At 52.1% G+C, this 23898-nt stretch overlaps 1 protein-coding gene across 8 annotated transcripts in view; it reads left to right on the forward strand.

Annotated features, from left to right (window-relative positions):
- The window catches only part of Brpf3 (bromodomain and PHD finger containing 3), a 38435-nt gene extending 16823 nt beyond the window's left edge, over positions 1–21612 (forward strand). For 4 of the 8 annotated variants that reach the window (XM_052163020.1, XM_052163021.1, XM_052163019.1 and 1 more), the window contains 8 exons: positions 233–545; positions 1075–1377; positions 3708–4211; positions 7633–7726; positions 12156–12253; positions 14846–14943; positions 18794–18948; positions 19480–21612. In XM_052163020.1, coding sequence (XP_052018980.1) covers positions 233–545; positions 1075–1377; positions 3708–4211; positions 7633–7726; positions 12156–12253; positions 14846–14943; positions 18794–18948; positions 19480–19663 — 1749 coding nt within the window. In that variant the 3' untranslated portion in view covers positions 19664–21612. Of the gene's footprint in view, positions 1–232; positions 546–1074; positions 1378–3707; positions 4212–7632; positions 7727–9005; positions 9474–12155; positions 12254–14845; positions 14944–18793; positions 18949–19479 lie in introns of those variants that run through there. The other 4 variants (XM_052163023.1, XM_052163024.1, XM_052163025.1 and 1 more) reach the window with 4 other exon arrangements.
- The last annotated feature ends 2286 nt before the right edge of the window (positions 21613–23898 follow it).

Consider the following 23898-nt stretch of genomic DNA (forward strand, 5'->3'; position numbering starts at 1 on the left):
CGAGGGCTGGGCCGCAGGCCATCCAGAAGTGAGGGTGGGGGCTGTCTGTCTGGCTAGTGGACTTGCTCAGGGTGAGGGGAGCTGTAGTAGGTCTGGGTGGACCAGGCCCGGAGGCTCGCAGTGAGCCCAACATGGCCACAGCAGAGAGTTGGGAGGCCAAGAGTAGCAGTGAAGGGTGTGCCCGTGTGGCTCATAAATAGTTGTTATAATTGTACAGGTTTTATATGTTTAGGTTCCAGATTACCTGGAATTCATATCCAAGCCAATGGATTTTTCTACTATGAGGCGGAAGCTGGAATCTCACCTGTACCACACCTTGGAGGAGTTTGAGGAGGACTTTAACCTTATAGTTACCAACTGCATGAAGTATAATGCTAAAGACACAATTTTCCACCGAGCAGCTGTCCGCCTGCGGGACCTGGGAGGGGCCATCCTGCGGCATGCCCGGCGGCAGGCAGAGAACATCGGCTTTGATCCTGAGAGGGGCACCCACTTGCCCGAGTCACCCAAATTGGAAGACTTTTACCGATTTTCCTGGGAGGATGGTGAGGAGCCTGGGTGGGTAGGGAGAAGAAGGACCAGGAAGAGAGGCACAAGGACAGGTCCCAGACAGCCCAGGATCAGGGTGGGCCTTGGAGCTGCAAAGCTGTGGCTGGGAGCAGACTCAGTGCTGTAGGGAAGGCGCAGCTGTCTGTCTGGAAAGCCAAGGCCTCTCCAGGCATCTTGTGCATCCCTGCAGTGTGGCTCTGGAGCACAGGGTGGGAGGACCAGGAAGGAGAGAGCTTCTGAGCACCACACTGCCTGTCCTACTTGCTATAATCACTCAGGCCTCTGAACGCCTGCCGCATGACCGTAGGCGTGACTGGGACTTGCTTCCTGCAGATGTTTCCCACATTCTGCTCTGTCCCTTCTGGGCAGCAGTGATGTCAGGCCAAGGTCTACACTGACACTGTTGGAAGTCACTGACCTAGCCCTTCCAGGACCATAGTTTGCATCCGAAAGATGTCAGCCCTTTTCCCTCACCCTGCGCTAGGCCGGTCCCTCAGACTCTTTGTCCTCCCTTCTCCCTGGCAGTGGACAACATCCTCATCCCAGAGAACCGGGCCCATCTGTCCCCAGAGGCACAGCTAAAGGAACTGCTGGAGAAACTGGATCTGGTTAGCGCCATGCGATCCAGCGGGGCCCGCACCCGTCGAGTCCGCATGCTGCGCAGGGAGATCAATGCCCTGCGGCAAAAGCTAGCACAGCCACCGCCACCACAGTTCCTGTCGCTGAACAAGACTGTGCCCAACGGGGATTTGCCAGCAGGATCTCGGGGGGATGCAGCCATGCTGGACCAGGCCCTGCAGGAGGAGCCAGAAGATGAAGGGAACAGAGGTGAGAGATTCTCAGGCAGGCAGGGTGTGGGGTGGAGAGGGAGTCAGGAGGAGTAAGAGGCTAAAATCTCTGGAGATCATCCTCCCTGAGTGGAGAGTTTCAGAGAGGTTAGGGTGCTGGAGCCCTGCAGCCCCACAGCAGGCAGTTCTGTCTGAAGCGTCTTTGTGCCTGATGCATTGTATGTTCCAGCTGAGTACTCAGCCTGCTCCCTAGCACTGCGTGCAGGGCTCTGAGAACAGGTCACCCTTGACTGTGGGAGGATGAGCAGAGAAGCAAGGACCTTCCTTGTAGCCTGTGGTTTGGATCCCAGATGGCCCACCCAGTAGAGGAGTCAGACTACCAAAGGCCGCACTGACTGAAGCCGGCGGCTTTCTCAGGTGAAAGTGTCAAACCGCCAGCAGTTTATTAGAGTCTGTCCCTTACCTGAATGAGTCAAGGAAGTGACTCCCAAAACCCAGGACACAAGCTGCTTCCCACTGTGCCTGCCCCTTTGCAGCCCAAGGTTTGGGGAGGTGTGCTACTCACAGAGCTTAAACATGGGCTCTGCTAAGGCTCAAACTGCAGAGGTTGGCCTGCCTTGTTGTAGGTCAGAGACACAGTAGGGAAGCCACATGACATCAGAAGGCCCTGTGACCATTAAATTTCATGTGGCAGTCAGCATGGCAGTGGCAGGGTCACACACAGTGGGCCAGTTGCTCTAGCATCACCCAGAGGGTTTCCTTGTCAGGTCACAGAGGGTTATATGGGGATGTCTGGGCTGTGGCTTGTGAAGTTTCAAACAGAGCAGACTTGTCTGAGAGCTGCTGAGTCTTTATGTGTGCACACACTCTTTCTGCCTGTTGGGCGCTGTCACAAACCAGAACTGAGGACAGGAGAAAACCCCGGTGTCGGTGAGAATTTAATCCTCCTGTCGGGCAAGCTGAAGCCACACCTTAGTTTTGGCTATGCCAGTAGATGTCTCAGGCATGAGTGACATATGAAACACAAACCGTTAGGCTCACTTGGTAAGCTCTCTTCCCTTTGTGATTTGCCTTCACTTGGTCTGGAGTGCAAAGTAGACTTACAAAGCTTCCTAGTTCAGTGTGTCTCAGCCTGCGGGTCTCTACCCCATAGCAAATCTCTATCTACAAAGATATTTACATTACGACTCATAACAGCAGCAAAATTACAGTTGTGAAATAACAAGAAATATAACATGGTTGGAGGTCACTACAAGAAGAATTGCATTGGGCTGGAGAGATGGCTCAGTGGTGAAGAACACTGACTGCTCTTCTAGAGGTCCTGAGTTCAGTTCCCAGCAACCACATGGTGGCTCACAACCATCCATAACGAGATCTGATGGCCTCTTCTGGAGTGTCTGAAGAGAGCATTGGGGTGCTCACATACGTTAAATAAATAAATAAATAAATAAATAGGAACTGCACTAAAGGGTCGCTGATCGAGCCAGCTCAGTCAGACAACAGGGTCTTGAAGGAGGATTGAAGGAGAAAGGAGACATATTAGCCAGCATTATGGCATGCCCTCTGAGAGTGCCTAGGTGGGCTTATTTTCTCCAGTCTGTGTTTATACCATTCTAGGTACACACAAAGAACAGGGTCAGTTCTAGGGCAAAGACAAAGTAGTCAAGGAACAAACAAGGCGCATATACAGGTCCCATGATTCCTATATCAAGGGACTTAACAAGATAGTCAAGATACAAAGGACACATTCCTCAGCACAGCTCTATTCATCCTGAACCTGGCCCTGGCCCAGTGTCACATTCATACCCAAACCTACTTCCTTGTCCTAGTGCAATGTCCTCATCTTCCCCCTTTTTATTTCATAATCAAGACAGCGTCTGCCTTAGGCTGTTCTGACAAGAATGCCTTCCTTACCCATCATTGAAAATGCATTATCCCAAGCAGTGCCCTTCTGGCTTAGGTTGGTAAGGCTCCGTGCAGAACCATAACCATCTCTGACGGCCAGCCTGTTAAACTGCTAAAGCTGTCTGGGTCCATTTTTAGTTTTAAGCCATGTATTTTGGCCATCAATATGTTGATGTTGTTAGAGACAAGTTGTAAATATTCTTGCCCATATCCTTGGTGTGGCACCTAGCGCACTCTCCCTGAGGTCTCAGGACTGGGCAGGCTAAGAGCTGCTGTCCTGGTCGATTCACACATGCAGCAAGAACTGCTGAGTATGAACAGAGCTCTCTCCTCCTTTCCTCTTTGCTTAGATCTGAGGCCTAAGAGGAGTCAAAGCGGTGGTCCTTGCTTATCAGAGATGGTATCTGACTGGTAGGAGCAGACTATTTCTAGAATGTTCAAGCAGGTTCTATGTTTCTTTAACAGATGATTCAAAATTGCCTGCCCCACCAACCTTGGAGCCTACCGGGCCTGCGCCTTCCTTGTCAGAACAGGAGTCCCCTCCAGATCCTCCAACCCTGAAACCCATCAGTGACAGCAAACCTTCAAGCCGGCTCCTAAAGTCCCGGAAGGTGGAAGATGACGAGGTCTTAGAAAGATCGGCTCTGCAGCTGGGGAGCGAGCCCTTGCAATGCTTGCTTAGTGACAATGGCATTGACAGACTGTCCCTCATAAACCCTGACAGCCCTCCTGATACCTCTCTTGGCAATGTGGGCCGCCGAACGTCTGTCCTCTTCAAGAAGGCCAAGAATGGAGTTAAACTGCAGAGGGGTCCAGATGGGACCCTGGAGAATGGCGAGGACCATGGCCCAGTGGACACTCCTTCTCCAGCCAGCACAGAGGATGAACACTATTCCCGGAAGCGGCCAAGGAGCCGGAGCTGCAGTGACAGTGAAGGGGAGAGGTCCCCTCAGCAGGAGGAAGAGACAGGTGACCCTGCCTGTGACTTCTTTACAAATTTCCCATCTGCTTGGCTGCTTTTCCTTGACAGGGAGCACCCTCCCTGCAGCAGTCTGTAGGGTCTCTGTGAGGACACAGTGACAGGGGCACCCTCCCTGCAGCAGTCTGTAGGGTCCTCTGTGAGGACACAGTGACAGGGGCACCCTCCCTGCAGCAGTCTGTAGGGTCTCTGTGAGGACACAGTGACAGGAGCACCCTCCCTGCAGCAGTCTGTAGGGTCCTCTGTGAGGACACAGTGACAGGAGCACCCTCCCTGCAGCAGTCTGTAGGGTCTCTGTGAGGACACAGTGACAGGGGCACCCTCCCTGCAGCAGTCTGTAGGGGCCTCTGTGAGGACACAGTGACAGGGAGCACCCTCCCTGCAGCAGTCTGTAGGGGTCTCTGTGAGGACACAGTGACAGGAGCACCCTCCCTGCAGCAGTCTGTAGGGGCCTCTGTGAAGACACAGTGACAGGGAGCACCCTCCCTGTAGCAGTCTGTAGGGTCTCTGTGAGGACACAGTGACAGGAGCACCCTCCCTGCAGCAGTCTGTAGGGGCCTCTGTGAGGACACAGTGACAGGGAGCACCCTCCCTGCAGCAGTCTGTAGGGGTCTCTGTGAGGACACAGTGACAGGAGCACCCTCCCTGCAGCAGTCTGTAGGGGCCTCTGTGAAGACACAGTGACAGGGAGCACCCTCCCTGCAGCAGTCTGTAGGGGCCTCTGTGAGGACACAGTGACAGGAGCACCCTCCCTGCAGCAGTCTGTAGGGGCCTCTGTGAGGACACAGTGACAGGGAGCACCCTCCCTGCAGCAGTCTGTAGGGGCCTCTGTGAAGACACAGTGACAGGGAGCACCCTCCCTGCAGCAGTCTGTAGGGGCCTCTGTGAGGACACAGTGACAGGGAGCACCCTCCCTGCAGCAGTCTGTAGGGTCCTCTGTGAGGACACAGTGACAGGGAGCACCCTCCCTGCAGCAGTCTGTAGGGGCCTCTGTGAGGACACAAGCTGAAAGCAGCTTTAGATTGTGTCTTGGGCTGTGTCTGGCCTTCAGGGGAATGTCAGACTGTATGTGGTCAAGGGTCTCTAGCTTTCTTTCAGTTCACTCTGGAGATACTTTCTTTCAGACATTGTCTTAGATGTGGAGGAAAATTAGTGAGCAAACCATGAAACTCTCTTCCAGGAGAAATAGACTGCGGACAAATGAAGGTTCGCATATCTGAAGCTCGGTGACAGTCATAAACTAAAAACACCGGTCATACCATCAATGAAGAGGAGAGAGAGTGCTGGGTGGCATGAGGCAGAGTGGCCAGGGAAGGGGACATTTGGGTAAAGATCCGAAGAAACTGAAGCCCGAGCTGCTTGTGTATCTAGGGGAAGGGTATTCTTAAAAGGACAGATGAGCAATACCTTGGAGGTGGGCGTGCGCGCGCGCGCGCGCGCGCGCGCGCGTGTGTGTGTGTGTGTGTGTGTGTGTGTGTGTGTGTGTGTACTAGGGCAGGTTGGAGGTGGCCGCAGCACTGTGGTGAGCAGGAGAGGGTAATAAGTCAGACCCAGTGCTGGCTCCAGGAGCGTCCCAGTGCAGTAGAAAGCAGAGTGTTCCTCTAAGCCACCGAGAAATCGCTGAGTCCACACCCAGAGTGTAGGCTCCAGGGCGCTCACACTGCCAGGGCTACTCAGGGAACTTGACCTGTGCTTGGGAAGGCTTCTCTCCCCCTCTCCCCCCCTTCTTCCTCTCTCGCTCTCTCCCTCTCTCTCTCTCTTTGTTTTGTTCAGGGTTTCTCTGTGTAGCCCTGGCTGACCTGGAACTCACTCTGTAGACCAGGTTGGCCTCGAACTCAGAAATCCGCCTGCCTCCACCTCCCAAGTGCTGGGTTGAAGGCATGTGCCACCTCAGCCTGTGGGAAGGCTTCTCCTGAAGGTGGCACCTGAGGCTGAGGGCAGCTGGAAAGGCGTAGCTGGTGTGAGGGGCCCGAGGCGTATGTGGGGCCTTACATGCTAGGCAGGCGTGTTTGGTTGTGATGAGGTCAGGCTACTCTTGACCTCTGCTCCTCTGTCACATGTCCTTTGTGGGGCAGCTAGGATCGTGCTTGCTTTTTCTCTTTTTTTTCCCAGCACAGCCTTCCCTTCCCCTCAGCCAGGCTTCTATGTATTGGGCTAGCCATTTAGGATGTTAAACATGAGTTCAGACCCTGACTTCAGTGGCCGGTACTGGAGGGAAGTACCCTTTCTGAGCCTCTTTCCTTCTTTCAGATGTGGAGCTGGCGATTCCTCCGTTGCAGGGCTGAGGTTAGAGTAGATTATGGGGACCGCTGCCAACAGTAGCAGATACTGTCATCTTTTCAGTCGTGTGTGTCTCCCCAAGCAGCTGGAGATGATTGTACTAAAAGTGAAGGCCCACCAACCTGGGGCCCTACCGCTTGGGGATACTACAACAGTTGCCACTGCCTGACACTCACAAGACAACTTAGTTGTGTGCAGCCTGAACTGGAGCTCAGAAGGCAGGCGTTGGTCCTTTGTAGGCAAGACACAGTTGTGTCCTTTGGCTCACACTGAGGTTTTTATGTTAGAGGAAGCGCCAGGCCATGAAGGAGTCACCCCGGCCCAGGCATCTGCTGTCACAAGTGTGGCTGGTCTTGCCGTTTTCTAGCCTAGGTGGTCTTAAATCGGTGGTCTGGTCCACCGTCAGCCTTGGTTCAGTGCTCAGAGCTGTGGGACTTGGGACTTAGACATTCAACAAGTGGAGCAAAGGTGACTCCATGGCAAGGTGATCCTCACCGTGCTCGAGGCTCCTTGCAAAGGGATTCATACCAAACAACCTCTCTACTTCACAAAAGAAAGGGGCCAGTATTTGAGAGCCTAGCCTGGAGCCAGGGCTTGATGCTCCATGCTGCTCTGCTCTGGGCTGCTGTAGTCCTAAGATTTGCACTCTTCAGTCCACTAGCTCTGTGAGATATCTCTGGGTGTGCTTGACCCTAACCCTTGTCCTGTCTTAGCTTCTCCTGCCATCTTCCCTGGAGAAGGAAGCTGTCATTGGCAGCTGGGATGGGGATGGCTTGTGAGTGGTTATCAAGAGAGGGAAGGCTGTGGCTCTTCAAGAGACAGAGGACCTCCCTGGTAATTGAGGTTTGTGTTGAGTGGATCCAGGGACTTGTGAGCCTGCCCAGGGTGGGGTTTCGGGAGAAGCCGTAGTTTACCTCGGTGGTCAGGCATGGGCTAACTTCATCTTTTATGTGGGGAGAGTGCTCAGTGGCTAGCATTCTCTCTGTGAGGGTCCCTCTGTCACCTGTGATACATTCCTTGCAGGGACAGCCACCTACCCACTCTGGTCCTCTGAGGCAGCTTCCCACAGGGAGGCGTGTGTCAGGGAAGGGAGGTTCTGCACTCAGGGCTCACTGTGTGTGTCCTTGGCAGGCGTGACTAACGGCTTTGGAAAACACACGGAAAGCGGGTCTGACTCGGAATGTAGTTTGGGTCTCAGTGGAGGACTGGCGTTGGAAGCTGGCAGGTAAGGATGCTAATCCCCCAAGCTCGGGCAGCCTGGAGACCTCTTTTTCTTCATTCTCCACTCAGTGACAGGTCGGGCTTCCTTCTTAGGTCTCACTGCTGCCGGCTCCTCGGGCTCTGGCCTGTCTATAACTGGGGGCCCTGAGGGAAAGGGATTGGCCCTTGATTCTCAGATCTGTTCTAATGGAAGAGCGGTGTTGAGTTTGTGGAGCTCAATCTCCTGCTGCCCAGCGAGGTTGCCATTTGAGACGCACGCACGCTCCAAGGCGTGCACATGAGTATAGCCCAGCTTGCTGCAGATGTGGTTTCATAGGATTGGTCTCTTCAGTTTGTTTTGGATTCTGTTCTGTAAGGTTTGAACCCTGGGCCACACACCTGCTAGGCAAGCACTCTACCAGTAAGTTACAACCAAAGCTTTTTTTTTTTGTTTTGCAGGGGGGGGGTGTTGTTTTGTTTCTTGATACAGGGTCTTGTATAGACCTAGATGGACTGAAATCCAAAGGATTTCTGCCTTGGTCTCCCAGGCGCTGAGATTATAGGCATATACCTCTATGCCTGAAGTTAGCCCTTGGGTTTTGAAATAAGATGTAAAACTAAATAGGTCAGGGTAGCCTCCAGCTCAGCCCTGTTCCCTTGCTTCCCAGGTGCTGGGATTACAGGCACATGTCAGCTACATCCAGTGTCCACAGCAGTAGCTTCTGTAGTGGTATTGCGTAGGAATGAGGGAAGGCCAAGAATGAACTTTTTAAAGGCCCCCTTTGCAGAGGCTTTGGGTTGCCTGTTATTGCTGAGAAGGAATGGGCTTCTGTTGTTCTTAAACATGAAGAGAGGATTTCTGAACCAGAAGCTTCATTTCTCTCAAGTCTAAGCGTTTACTGAGCCCATTGCCCTGTGTTTTCTGTCCTTCCAGACTCTGGGTAGAGGGGTTGCTGGCGCGGAAGGCCTGGGTACCACTGCAGAGGTGACTGCTGAGCATTCCTGGTTTAGGAAAGCACAGAAAAGGCTGGCCTGTGTCTGAAGGCTTCTGCAGCAGGCCTCACTGGCGTGTGTGCTTGAGATCTGCTTACCTGATGAGCTCGCGTGGGGCTGTGTGGGTCCGCAGTTCCATGCTGGCCTGTGCTGGCTTCCCTCATGAGTGCCTGCCTCCCCACAGAACCTCAAAACACCTGCCTTGGCCCCCCCCTGTCTGCTAAAGCCTCCAGAGACACAAAGTGTGCAGATGCGGCTAGAAAATACAGATTTCAAAATATTAGAAAATACTTCTTCTTCCTTGCTCTTAGATTGGAGTCCCTGACTTCCTTCAAAGAAGCAACACTTAGGTGACTGAGATAGAATCACGAGGTGGAGACCAGCCTGGGCTTTGTAGTAAAGCCTGTTAAAAACAACACAAAAGTCAGAGTAAAGCTAAGGAAATGTGACAGTGCCTGGAAGGGCGGTTTACTGGAGTAGGTAAGACCGACGCCAGCCATCTCTCATCCTCCAGCCCTTGGATAAGGTGGAGCAGGCTTCCCATCTGTGGGTCACACAAACAGGCCAAGCCCACCTGCCTGTTCAGGAGATGCTTGCCTTTGTGAAGAAGTCCAATCAGCCGCCCCTGCTTGCCATCCCTGGGACTTCTGCTTGGTAGAGGAGCCATGCCCTTGAAAGGTATTTCTTCTTTCAGTCTGGTGTTGAGACTTCAAGCAGGAGACCCTGGGGCCTAGCAGGCTCAGTGCTCAGACTCACACGGTGGAGTAGAAAGCCCACTTCCCAGGCGGGGCCCCCCTCCGACCCCCCCCACCCCCGGCCTACACACACACACACACACCAGCGCCTCCACACACGATAATAAAATAATGTAAAAGTAAGGAAGCTGGGAGATCCACGTTCTGACTGCAGTGTTCTCTCTCTCCCTCCTGTAACCTCCTCTACAGTTCTCCAGCAAGAGCAGAAAGGAAGCTCTTATCTGTTAGACTGAAGCCATGTTGTCTCTTCTTGTTTTGGTTTGTTGTTGCTATTGTTGTTCTTTTGAGGCAGGGTCTCTCTCTCCACTCAGCCCTGGCTTCCTGGAACTCACTGTGTAGACCAGGCTGGCTGGCCTTGAACTCACAGAGTCTCCTTGCACTGGTCACCCACGATCTTCTTGCCCTTTCGCTCCCTCCATGTCTGGTCTTTCCAAAGGGCTCTTCAGAGCTCGCTTCCAGTCGTCGTGCTCCACGCCAGTCTCTTGCATCCCAGATTGTAGACTTGATGTGACTGAGGCTTGGTTCCTCTTGACCTATTGATCCCCCAGCTTCTCTTCCTGAGTGTTAGGATGGCATCTGTGCCCCACCATGCTCAGCTGCGAGGTGCAGGGTGAGTCATTGTTGTTAACTATGTGTCAGCTCCCTTAGCTTATCTTGTAGAGGAGATGGATGGAGATTCTTCTCTGAACTGTAGACTGGCTGTCCTGGGCTGGCCTAGCTCTTTGGGGAAGTCTACAGAGCAAGCCTCAGCAGCATCCATCTGCCTCTTCCCAGCCACACAGAGCTCGTTCTGCTGCTGCAGCACAGTGTCCCAGGCCTCTCACATCCGCGCGGGCACTCTAGAGTACACCACTGGCGATACCTGAGACCTGGAAACACAAAACCATCCCCAGGGGGCATGGGTGTGTGAGCGTGGCTTCCCACAGCCCCCTGGGGCAATCACTGCTCAGGGTCACAGAAGGTCACAGATGTCTGTTAGTGACCTCTCCCTGTTCTTCTCTGCCACATCATGGAAAGAGACTTCCTGGTGAGGCCTCTAGCTCTCCCATCTGCACAGTCCGGCTCTGAGCTGCGCGGGCAGGCTTCGTAGGGTTTGCTGGTGCTGCTTCCCAAACAGGTACCAACTGACTGCATGTCCTGAGGGAATTCGAGTTGTGGTTCTGGTTGAGCCACATTTTAGCATAAATTCAGTTCTGACTCAGTGAACCTGTGTTACACACTCTAGCCATTCATTCCCAGCCCTTGCTGCGTCTTGGCTTTTCTGTAAAAATTTGACTCATTTTTTAACCACTTTTTTCTGGTTGAAAAATTGTAGATCAGCAAGCCTTGAACTCACAGAGTTTATTTATTTTTGAGACTGTCTTACTATGTAGCTCAGCTAGGACTCAATCTGTAGATGCTCTAGCCTCAAAAATCACACAGATCCACCCGCCTCTGCCTCCCTGGTACTGCAATTAAAAGTGTGTGCCCATGCCCAGCAGCAGTATTATTTCTTAAAGTTTGATGTGTGTGGGGGTTTCCAGCTACATAATTGTTGCCCAAAAACCCGAAGCTCTGATTGTGCGTTAAAACTACACAACTACATGAGGAACTATTTAACGCCAGCGCTTCAGTTGGCAGCCTCAGTTCAGTACTTCCTATCTCTGTCTAATATTAGCCCGCCTCCCCTCTCTTTCTCTCTCTCTCTCTCTCTCTCTCTCTCCCTCTCTCTCTCTCTCTCTCTCAACAGGTCTCGCTCTATATCCCCGGCTGTCCTGGAACTTGCTCTGTAGACCAGGCTGGCCTCGAACTCAGAGATCTGACTACCTTTGTTTCTGCCTCCCAAATGCTGTGATTAAAGGCATGTGCCACCATGCCCAGCACTTCCCTTTTCAAAGCATTTTACTGCATTTGCATGTGTGCTCATGTGTGCCGCTGTGTTGGTGGAGATCGGAGGACAGACAGCCTGTAGGCATGAGTACTCCTACCATGTGCATCTGGGATCAGACTCATCTTGACTCAAGTACCTTTACCTACTGACCCAGCTCACCCTCCGGACTTTACCTCTTTGCAGTAACTTTGCTTAAAGAAAGCTCGGTCCCTTATTAGTTGGGGGGGTTGGGGGAGAAAACCATCCCTATCCAAGAAAAACTTAACTCACAAACCATTTGGAAGTGAGAAGTGGATCTATTTTTCAATTTAAAAATGTCTTTGCTAATTCTGGAAAGATGTGCCTGTTATAGAACATTTGGAAAAGAGGCAGATTTTTGGATCTAAAAAATAAATTGGCTTCTCAAGAAATGTGAAGCACAGTGTGCAGATTTGGGCAGAGGCCAGAGGGCCGGACTGTCCTGAGAGGCTGAGAGGACTGGGGGACTAACCCTGTGCTGCTCCCTGTGCACCCACCTTCTTGAGGGTGTCATGGTAGACCAGGCTGGCCTGGAACTCAGAGATCTGTTGTCAAAGGTGTGTGACACCACGCCTGGCCCCATGGCCTTCCCTCTGGATGGAAACAGTCCTCTGCAGAGGGAGCAGGCCCTTCACAAGGATGGACTGGGTTCTGACGGGAACTCCCGGGTCACATGTGCCGTGGGTTAATATCAGCCTGCAGAGGAAACGGAGATGCTGTCTCTGCCTTTGTGCTTTCGTAGCTCTGTGCCTGGACATGGAAAGAGAGTGGGTTGGTTCCAATTAAAAACTGCTCACTCCACCCTCTACTCTGTGCAGTGGCCTGACGCCTCCCAAACGCAGCCGTGGGAAGCCAGCCCTGGCTCGTGTGCCCTTCCTGGAAGGTGTGAATGGAGACTCTGACCACAGTGGCTCAGGTGAGGAGACTATCAAGGCAGAGCTGGGGAAACATGTTCTGAGGAGCAAGCAGTCAGAGCTGCTTCCTGCAGGGGCTCACTACCTGGCCATCAGTCTGTGAGGGCCACACCCACAGATACTGACTTGAGAGATAGCCTTGGCTTTTGTTTTGTTTTTAAGTATCTTTAGTTTGCGTTGTATTTTGAGTTTATGTTGCTGTGATCGTCATCATGGTAAAAGCAACCTAAGGGGAAGGAGTTCTTTTCGCTTCCAACCTACAGCCCATTAATAATAAAGAAGCCCTCCCTCATTAGTCATCAATTCAGAAAATGCCCACAGACTTGCCATAGGCTGGTGTGGTAGAAGCATTTACTCAATCAAGAGTCCCTTTCCCAGAGGACCTGTGTCTAGGCTGACAGAAACTAAATAAAACAAAAGCAGTAGCCAGCACAGTTTGAATAGTTAACATGTGCCCATGGTGACCGAAAATTCAGAAGCTCTAATGAAAGCCAGTATTCCCCTCCAGAACACGGGCTGCCAGCTGTGTGGTTGTTCTGTTAGAACTACTTACGGTATATTCAAGCTGAAACCTGTGTGTGTGGGGGGGGGGGGAGAAGTGTAGAGGGCCCCCACTCCTTTCTCCTAGTTCACAGTATACCCTGGAAATCCTTTGCCTTCTGCCTGCCTGCCCAGTGGCCCATTGTATGAGAGGACTCTTCATTGGCTTCACTAAAGGCCTCCACAGGCGGACATTAAGGTGTCTTCATCGGGGCAGAGTTGAGCGACCTCTGTGCACAGGCCTTCATTCTACCGTGGAGCGTTAGGTTGTGATGTTGCCGAGCTTTGCTCGCTAGTGACTCGGTGCTAACGTGTCACCGATAACCCATGTCTGTGTCGCCTGATAGAAGAGAAGGCAAGGCAGGGCCACAGGAGGCCTACCTGGGGTGGCTCCGAGGTGGACTGGGTCTAGAGCAGCTGCTGCTTCTCACGGTTGTCTGTCACATGCTCTCTGGATGGCTTGGCTCTGCTGGTCCCCTCACACGCAGGGCTCCTTCCTGGGCCAGCTGCTTCCTTCTGCTTCCCCAGTGTCTGTGGACGGTACATGCTTTGAGTTCCATTTCTTGAGTGTCTGCACCTGGACGGCAGGTCTCACGTCCAGATGAACCCCTGCATCTAAGCGTCCAGTCAGGAAGTGGGTCTGACACACTTTGTGCTCCTGGTGGTGACATTTTTTCCCTTACTTTTTAAACCCACACACTAAAAAATGACGCCAAAGGATATTTAAAAAGACTTGCACTCCCAAAACCCACCATGGGAACAGCTGTCCTGTTCCTGTGCTGCTTCCGATTCTTTTAGTCACATTTTGACAAGACAAGTGCAGATGATACACACACTCTTGTGCTCACAGTTTTTGCTTGTATATTTTCTCCTTTTTGGTTCATGGCTTTTCTGTGCACTGTATTACTGGAACCTTCTATCTGACAAGCAATGCTTTGTACTTGACTTTAGTGGTTTAACTCCAGCCTTTAACACAAACAATATTTGGAATGCACATTTTTGCCCAAAATCTTATTATTACCTTTCTTATAATAAATTTCCTAAGATGTTTACCGGAGCAGATGATGCAAACATTTATTTTAATGATCCTGGGACATTGAACAGAATTGCATTCCAAAAGAACCAGACCGGTCTGTAGTTTCTCTGGCGTGTGGCTGTGCAGGTTTCTGCCCTGCTGGTCTCTGCACTGGCTTGTACCAGGTCATTGTCAGTGTTCTTCCCTCGCTGGCGTTGAAATCTTTTCTTCTCATCCTAGTTAAGAACTATACATCTCTGCTCTCAGGCTTGAGCCCTTTTCCTTGGCTGGGTGAGTGGTCACTCCTGTGCACAGTGTCAGGAAAGAACGAGGTTTCCGTGGTGCTCAGGGCATTAGTGAGGCTGAGGAGGTGCGGCCCGTCCCAGGCCGGATAGATACCTAGGGTCAGGAAATCCCTGCCTGTCCGCCTGGCTTTGCTGATTTGTGGTGCAGCCAAGTGCTTGTGGCTCATCGTGGCCTGGACAGAGCAGTGCTCACGTTCTATTGGGATGGTCTTCTCCACACTCTCCCTCATAAAACCTCCTTGACAAGGACTCCCAGCTTGGGATGCAGACAGTACTGTCTCTGCTCAGGCTGCGGCACGCCCCTTCTCCTGAGAGGCCCTGGACATGCAGCCATTATATTTTTCCCCCCAGGGAAAAAATTCAGAATTCAGGGTCAGAGGTTGGTAAATGATAGTCTGCTGTCTGTTTTTATGAAAAAGATGGTCTTTTATAATGTGAAAGTTTTATGAAATTCGAATTTCATTGTCAGAAATGTGTGTTTTACTGCTGAAGAGACATACTCATCTATTCAGACTCTTGGCTATTTCCTAAAAGGGTGAAATGTACTATCTGGCCATTTATAGGGTTACTTTGCTGACCCCCTGACCCGGTCTTAGAATCCCTGAGGAAAGGGTGGAGGGGGTTGCTGACTCAATCCTGGACTGCCCCAGTCAGATGGAAGCCGCAGGCAGGGCTTTGGGGCATCATGCCAAGTCCCCTTTGGGCGCTGTCTCCTCCCCTCCCCCACCCCCCAGGCAGAAGCCTTCTGATGCCCTTTGAAGACCGCGGAGACCTGGAGCCCCTGGAGCTGGTGTGGGCCAAGTGCCGAGGCTACCCCTCCTACCCTGCCTTGGTGAGTCTGCCCCAGACGACACCCTCCTGTTCCCTCTCCCCCTGGCGGCTCTGGGCCCTGCCTTGCCTTGGGGGATTATCTGACTGTATAAGTGTGGTGGGAGTCAGGTGCCTTCAGCTTCAGAGGGGTGGCGGGATCTTTACCCTAGCTTTCCTGGGGCAAACAGCAACCACCCCTCCCCACACACAAGGCTCCAGTATTGAGAACCCCGGAGTTTAGGGCTTCTGTGGCCTTGCTCTCTAGCTTCTGAGTAGAAGGAACACTGCTTAGTGCAGTTTAAAGTGCTAATAATGCTGAGTGGTGTTATCTGCCTACTAAGTCCTTGAAATGCCAGGGACAGGATGGTTGATCTTGTTTTGTTGGGAAGAGACAGGGTCTGTTAACTACTGTCAGCCAGTAAGCACTGGGGTTGGAATTTGATTTTGGAGCTCATAATATGATGGAAAGAGAGCCACTGCATTAGGAGTCTTCCCCTGTCCTGGCCTCTCAGGACTGCAGTCGGCCCCTTTCCCCGTGCATACGCGTGTGCATACAAGGCAGTACGCCTTTAACCTTTCCCCTTCTCAGCATACCATGAACATGTCCATCTCACATGATGAAAAAGTCATCACATCCTTGTTAATGATGACATCATCATGTCCTTGTCAATGATGACGTCATCATGTCCTTGTTAATGATGACATCATCTCGCCCTCATTAATGATGACATCGTCTTTCAGTTGCTCTCACATATCATGCTTTGACCATTTCCCAGCTCCCCGTTTAGCTTTACTCTTTCTCTATGGTCAGCAGTTGTCTGTGAGCATCTTAGCTTTACCTTGGTGCACAATCGCCATTATTTCTCAGAGTGCCTGCCAGGGGCAACATCTGTACAGGATTCTGGCGCACTTTGCCAGATTGCCTGGAAGTTGGTTCTGGATTGCACTCCTACTGGTAGTGGCTACCTATTCTCTCTACCTCCTTGGCTTCCATCTTTGTCGTAGCTAGGGTTTCATTGCTGTGAAGAGGTACCACAACCATGGCGACTCTTATAAAGTCAAACACTTAATGGGGCTGGCCTACAGTTTTAGAGGTTCAGTCCATTATCATCAAGGCAGGAAGCACGGCAGCATGCAGACAGACATGATATTAGAGCAGTGGAGAGTGAGTTCTACATCTTGATCTGAAGGCAGCTAGGAGGAGACTGTGGTTCCACACTGGGCAGAGCTTGAACATAAGAAACTCTAAGGCCCCTTTCATAGGACACACTTCCTCCAACAAGGCCACAGCTACTCCAATAACACCACACCTTCTAATAGTGCCACTCCCTGTGGCCAAGCATTGAAATGCATGACTCCCAGGGGGCCACAGCCTCCTGAAGCTTTCCCAGGTGGGGAGGAACTGGCCACCGGTCTCTGGAAGATAATACCACCAACTGGAACCCTTTGGATCTTAGGAGAATCATCTGGGGAGGTTTTAAAGGATGTATAAAGTCAGCTCAACTCTAGAACACCAAAGAAGCCTTGCAGAGGCTGAGTCCAAGTTTGTTCAGGTGTTTCTTAGGGTCTGCCGCACTGGGGGAGCCACCCAGGACCTCTCTCTCTGCACAGCTCTGGGCTTCTCCCAGCTGAGCCTGGCAGCAGCCTCCTAAGATAAGGAAGGCAGAATCCTGTTTGTGACAATGAGGATACCCTGTCTCAATGCGATTGTGCCACTTCCTGGAGCCATATTGGTTCATTTAACCTACTTTGTCCCCTCCTGAGCTGTGGCAGGTGTGAGAGACTCACACTTCCCCGGTAGCTGGAGGCACTAAACTGGGAGCTCGGTAACAATCAGAGCCCAGGCCCAGGTCAGTCAGGAGGAAGGGAAGTGTGGGCAGGCTTGGAGCGGTGCTGTTTGGGAAATTGTACACTGAGGGAGAGATAGTCCAAAACTAGCCTTTAAAATACAAACAAAACACTGGGACCTGGTGGCTCACGCCATTTATCTCAGCATAGGCAGGTGGATCTCACCAAGTTCGAGGCCAATATGGCCTAAATAGTCCCAGGACAGCTAGGGCTACATAAGACTACAAAGAAGAAATTCAATCACCACCTGAACACAACCTGTGCTTTTATTTTGGTGCATGGCCTGTATCCCTCTTTTGTGCATGTCCACTGTGCATGTTATACGGGGGTGGAGGTAGGGGTGTGAGTTTTGTTTTGTTTCTGCAAAAGTAATGCGAATATTACAGGAGATTTGAAAAAACAGAAAAGGGGGGGTATTGTGCCCACCCGTTTGTAGCATACAGACTGATACTGCACTGTTCCCTTTTGTGTTCATACAGTGCAGTCGTGGTGTGTATGCACACTGGCTGCACGCTGTGTTGGACCTTACCGCCAGCTTCCTATCTGTAAGCCGGCACCGTGCTCACTGCGTGGATGGCCGTGTGCGGCTAGCTGTCCTCGGAGCGCTCGTCCTCCAGGCTTTCCCAGTCTCTTCCTGACAGCAGGGCAGCCCCCTTCCCCCTTTCCCTTCGGTGGCTACAGAGGCCTAGGACTGGCTCTGTTGTCTCCTTAGATCTTCAGCTCCAATCCTAGAAAGAGTGACACTGCCTGGGAGACAGTGTCAGCTACTGCATAGCCCATGGGTGGGCCAGAAGTCGTTCTTTCTTAGGGTCTTTAGGATTCATTTATTTATGTGTATGTATATGAGTTGTATTGCTTCTATGTATGTATGTTTGTGCACCACACACATATTTGTATTTGATGCCTGGGGGTGAGGGGTCAGAGTCACCTGTGGGTACTAGCAGCTGAACCTAGGTTTTCTGGAACAGCAGCAAGAGCTCTCGCTGAGCCTCCTCTCAGTACCTTGGAAGGCCATGGGGGTGCTGGCAGATGGCGAGGTAAAGGAGCAGTTTCTTATGAACAGAGGTCTCTGGGGCAGGACGTGAGAGTTAAGATTGCTCTGTCTCTAGAGAAGGTTCTTCCTCAGTCAGTTTCCAAGTCTCTTCTGGCCTTTTGCACAGAGCTCATGAGCCAGCTGCTCTGGAAGCCAGGCTGGGTTGGAGGCTTCGAGCAGCTCAGGCCCAAAGCCATATCACAGTGGAGGCTCCGTCCCAGCCAGTTTCCACAGTTCCCATCCTCCTGTGCCGATCGATGTCTCCCTGTCCGCTAACACCTGTCAGGCTTCCGGCCACGGGAGACTGAAGCGAGATGGTGTGTGGATAGTTGAGAGCCTTGGGAACAGACAGTGCTACACAGACCTGGAGAGCCGCTGGGCTGTTGACGACATGCCTGCTCAGAATCAGACGGCCCGGCCTCCTGGAGACTACTTCCTCTGGTGGTGGCTTTGGTTTTTCCCCTCAAACCCCAGCCCTTTTGGCTTTCTTTCTGTCTCCTCTCCAATCCACAGAAGTATCTGGCCCCACTCGCCTAGGCTGGCCAGAACCTGTTACACAGAGAAGTAAAGCTGTCTCTGCGGCCTGGCTGAGCTTGCTCTGTGTCACAGTTGAGTAAGGCCCTGAGTCCTGGAGTGAATTAGACATGGACGAGGACGGCCAGGGCAGCACCCGGAGTCCTTTCTAGCAGACGTAAGAGAGTTTGCTTCTCTGCTTCCATATCCAGATGGCTGCTCAGCCCTCCTCAGCCTGATGGTCAGGTCCTTTCGTCTGTAGGATTGATTGCACAAGGCCAGGAGGGACTTTGCAGTGGACTGGGGGAACAAAGTTAAGATCTCCACTTTGGGGTGTTGGCAACCCATGCCAGCCTCCCATCACTGGTTACATGGAGAACTGAACCCTAGCGTGCTGTGGTGTCCGATGCCTTGATGGTTGGGCCTGTAGCTCTCCCTCCCTCCCCTGCTCAGGGCCTGTCTCCTCTTCTGCCTTCAGATCATCGATCCCAAGATGCCCCGGGAGGGCCTCCTGCACAACGGTGTCCCCATCCCTGTTCCTCCACTGGACGTGCTGAAGCTGGGCGAGCAGAAGCAGGCAGAGGCTGGAGAGAGGCTCTTTCTTGTCCTCTTCTTTGACAACAAGAGGACCTGGTGAGCGACAGCCCATGGCGGGGAGAGGCTTCTGCCTATAGCTGTTCCTAAGGACACTAGCCAGCGGTGCTTAGTGGAGTGGGCCTCCTTGGGGGGCTTTTCTGGAGGACACCTTCATCAGGAGAGAGCTGTTAGGAACTGCCGATCTCTGTGCCCTTAAGCCATCAGTCACTAAATGTCACCTGATCCTGGGGGTGGGCATGACCTTGGGTAGGCAGCTCCAATACTAGTGAGTTATCTGAGAGAGCAAGCTAAAGGCCGAATAGGACCCTCCAGGCTGAGGGAAAGACCGCCCAGTCCTTAGAGAGTCTGGGCAGTATGGTGTCCTTTAGGAGGGGCTTGGAAGCCTGTGGCTAGAAAAGGATTTTCGCCTGTGTCTCCATGGAAAGGATGTAGAGCTGCTGGTAATAGAAGTGTCTGGCCCCGGCTCAGCTCTGCTCCTCTGCCCCCTTGAGCTTGCCTGACCTGGGAGCTGGGCCTAAGGCCCCACGGGCCGACTGCTGCTTCATCGCAGCTCTGTTTGCATTTCAGGCAGTGGCTCCCAAAGGACAAAGTCCTGCCCCTGGGTGTGGAGGACACTGTGGACAAGCTCAAGATGCTAGAAGGCCGCAAGACCAGCATCCGGAAGTCAGTCCAGGTGGCCTATGATCGAGCTATGATCCACCTGAGCCGAGTACGTGGGTCCCACTCCTTCGTCACCTCCAGCTACCTGTAAGAGTGGAGCTGGGCCTGTGTCTGCCTTCTTTGCCTCTCCTCTGTCCCGGAGGCATGAGAAACCTCTTCTGCCCCTGCCACGTGTATGGCCGGCAGCTTCTTTGTAATGGCAGGCCCTGACTGGACTGGGTCTCCAAGGGCAAGGCCCAATATTGACCAATCATGTGGTTCCCCTGGAGGGCTGCTGTGTGCCAAAAACTCCCACCCGAGGTCCCTGGGGATGTTCCACTGAAGAACCACTAGAAGTAGAAACAGCTGAGAGTCTTAGCCAGCCAGGGAGATAGACCTGGCCCACAAGGCAAGAGGGTTGCTTTTCTGGGGCCAGCTGACTCCCTCTATGCCTCTCCCACCTAACCATACCTCAGGGCAGGCAAGGTCCTGACACTGATCCCAGAGATGTGCCAGGGTCCCTTGGGAACCCGCAGAGCTTCCTCCCCCTCCCCCATGCTGGCACTCGGCCTCCTCTCCCACACCCAGCCCAGGCTCTCCTTCCCTCATTGCTCTTTCTCCCTTGTGCCAAACTGACAGCAACATCACCAAATTGATCTCTTTCTTTGATGTTCCACTTCCTCCCTGGCCAGCTGCTATATTAGATGGATGTCTGCCAGGCGCTTGAGCTCCAGGTAGAAGCTACCCCACTTGTCAGGACCCTCCCCACACCCACAGAAGCCCACTTGTGCCAAGGCCAGCCGCATGCACGCGATCTGTGGATGGGATGGGCTTCCCACCCTTCCCCTAACACAGGGCGCCATATTGGATGGATATTGGGTTGCACGTGCCCTTCAGCAGGGTGCTGCTGCCCGTCCTCCCCTCCATGGGCTTCTCTCCTGCAGCAGCCTCAAGCCTTACTGCATCACACCATCACTGTCACTGCAGTCACCGCAGGTGGCGTGGCGCTGCCCTCTGGCACCCTCCCCTGGGTTTGCTGCTCCTGCCTCCCAGGGCACGGAACACAGCTTTTTCCTTTCAGCCCCTGCCTTCAGCCTCTTCTCCACTTTCACCTCCTCAGCCTCCTCCCCTCAGAAAGGAAAGAAAAAAAAGCTGTGACTGAGGAAAGCTGACTGACAAAGCACTGCACTCTCAGAGGCCTCTGCTCCTGACATTCCCTTTCGCCTCTTAAGCACCAAAGCCGCAGGCGGGTTTGCAGACCGCCCCTTGCCATGCTCATTTCTACCTTGATGTTATTTTTAATTGTTTTAATTTTTTTCATAGGGGAGTTTTGGGCAAAAACGAAGTCCCTGGGGAGATCACTGCCATTTTTACATAGACTTTTTAAAAAATACAACCAACCAACCAGTCGCCAACTTCTTACACATTTGGGACATGAGCCAGAGTTTAAAAGGGAACCAACAAAATTCACCAAGAGGGCCAGATCCTGTCCAGTGAACAGCGCAGCCACGGCCAGGACAGGGCGTGGTGTATATAACTGTAAGATACCCTTGTAAGTTATCCAGGCACACGCTCTCCATTACCAAACCCTCCATTGCGTGGCCACGCCGTGCAGTCTAGTCAAAGGAGCCGAGGCGGCCCCCTCTCCCCAGGTACTGGTCAGTTGTGGACTCTGTGACCCTCATCTAAACCTGTGTCAAGATCGCGGGGCTTCTCCCTCTCTCTGTCTCCTTCCCCCAACACTGTCTCTATTTTTCACTCTCGGAATCCTTCCCTCTCTCCGAGTCCCACTTAAGAAACTGCTCTTTTAGGACAGGACGCGGCTCAGACCCTGCTGTGGCACGGGGCCTCTGTCTCTGTGGTCTGCTGTGAAGCACACACTGCTCTATTTATTGTAGAAAGTGACTTTATTTGCCTTCTAGAATTGTTTATAACAGATGGTTATAAGAGAGGTAATAAACAGAAAAACCTATGCCTGTAAAGAATACAAGAGTTAATTTTACCTACCATAATATGACGTCTTATTTTCTCTCTGAGAAATAAATGTTCTATGGGCCGTGGTGTGCAGTGCTTGCTGTCCTCGGCGGGGCCTCCCGTCCTAACGCCACCCACTTCTCTGAAGGCAGAGCCATTAAGAACTGATGGACGGACGAGTCTGTCCTTTAGATCTCATGGATGGGCGGGAGGGACGTGACCGGTGCCGCAGGCTCTCTGCTTGTGTGTGCGCACATCCTGTTGTATGAGGCCACTAGAGACTGATGGTGGGAGCTCTCCTTACAGAACCGGAACCAGAGCTCACCGATGGAGCCTCCGTCCATCCGGCCAGCGAGCCGCCTCCTCTCCCAGGCTGAGGTGACAGGTGCCTGTCACAAGGCAGGTTGGTTGGTTGGTTAGTTTGTTCATCTTTGGAGAATCTGAACTCAGCTCTGCATGCTCACATGACAGGGCCTTGCCAGCTTAGCCCAGGCGCGTTCCCAGGAGTAGCAAGCATGTGCAAATAGATAAAGTGCGTCCAGCGTGCAGACAACCCTTGTGTGGCGGAGATAGCACAGACACCCTGGCATATAAGACATTGCCCCTGCTCCGAAGCCAGGGCCTGGCATAGGGAGTGGTTTGGAAAGAAGATATGTTTGGCTGGGCAATAGCTAAAGGGTTCAGAAGAAGGAAGCAGGTAAGCCTTGAGAACTGCTTTAGAAATCCGTATTTAGGAGCCAGGCCGCAGTGGGTGGTGCACACCTTTTTTTTTTTGTTTGATTGTTTGTTTGGTTTCTTTTTTTTTTTTTTTTTTTTTTTGGTATTTTTCGAGACAGGGTTTCTCTGTATAGCCCTGCCTGTCCTGGAACTCACTCTGTAGACCAGGCTGGCCTAGAACTCAGAAATCCACCTGCCTCTGCCTCCCAGAGTTCTGGGATTACAGGCGTGCGCCACCACCCCCTGGCTGGTGCACACCTTTAATACCAGCAGAGGCAGGCAGATTTCTGAATTCAAGGGCAGCCTGGTCTAAAGAGTGAGTTCCAGGACAGTCTGGACTACACAGCGAAATACTATTTCGTAAGGAAAAAAAAAACCCAAAACACAAATGATCCTTATTTATGGATTGTATTTTGAGTTACAAAGGTGACTGTAAAATGCAGAGGGTGTGTTCCTTACTCCTCAAATAGTTGACACAGAACGCCTGCCTAGCAATCAGTAAAGAGGGTTTCTTCTGCTCACAGGTCCTTAGCTCAGATCCGCCTGCCCCTGCCTCCCAAGCGCTGGGGCTAAAAGTACTCAACCATCATGTCTAGCATGCAAATGGCCCCTTGTCAGGTTATCTGGTCACTGCAGTGAGAAAGTCACTAATACACAGGGTGGGTTGATAGCAAGCCAGTACGGTAGAAGCACACCCTCGGTAGAAGCACACCCTCGTTCATGATATGTGGATGACCTTCAGTTTGTCCTTTAGGACAATAGAAGGTGATTTTAGGCAGACAGAAGACAAAATGTGTAACTAGGAAATGCTACTTATCCCCAAGTTCAGAGGGTTATAGCTTTTGTTTGTTGTTGAGACAGGATCTCTCTATGTAGCCCTGACTGGTCTCAAACTCACCACATAAACCAGGCTGGCTTCGAACTCAGAAACTTTGTGCCTTTGTCTCCTAAGTACTAGGATTAAAGGAGTGCGCCACCACTGCCCTGCTAGATTTTTTTTTTCCTTATGCTAGTGAATCCAGTTTGTGTTGGACCAGGGGTTGTGGCTGGGGTCTGCTCTGGAGTGGGGTCATACAGAATGTGCCACTCCACTGAGGAAAAACTGACTTTCCCTGCCCCAGTGGCAATCGGATGCCAATAGACCCTCAGCTAGGGGTGGGCTTCACTCTCTCTTCCCCTCCTTCTTGCTGAGGTTTTGCCTGGCTGGAGTTTGTGCAGCTCCTGTGCATGCTTGCCTGGTCTCTGAGCTCACCTGTGCACCTGCCTTGTTGCACAAGTCTGCAAAATGCTGCTTCTTTGAAGTCATCTACTGCCTCTGCTCTTAAAATCTTCCAGCCCCGCCTTCTGCATAGATCCCGAGCCCCGAGGAGGGATGCTGTCATCGACCTTCCAATCAAAGCTACTGTTCCAACATCCTGTATTCTCTGAATAGTAGCCTGTGCACGTTTGCATGTTTATAGCCTTCAACTGCAGTACAAGAAGGTTCTCTTCGAGCAATGCAGTGACCTGTGGATCCAGCAACAAGTCATTAGGAGTCATTTTATTGCTACGTCCCTTTAGCAGACTCAGCAGCTTCCCCCTAGGCCCATCGTCTATCTCTCCATAGGTTCCTCTCCTCACTGAACTATTAATTAAGCACCAGGAATGGATTCCATC

Source organism: Apodemus sylvaticus, chromosome 19 (genome assembly GCF_947179515.1).
Source record: "Apodemus sylvaticus chromosome 19, mApoSyl1.1, whole genome shotgun sequence".
Lineage (NCBI taxonomy): Eukaryota > Metazoa > Chordata > Mammalia > Rodentia > Muridae > Apodemus > Apodemus sylvaticus.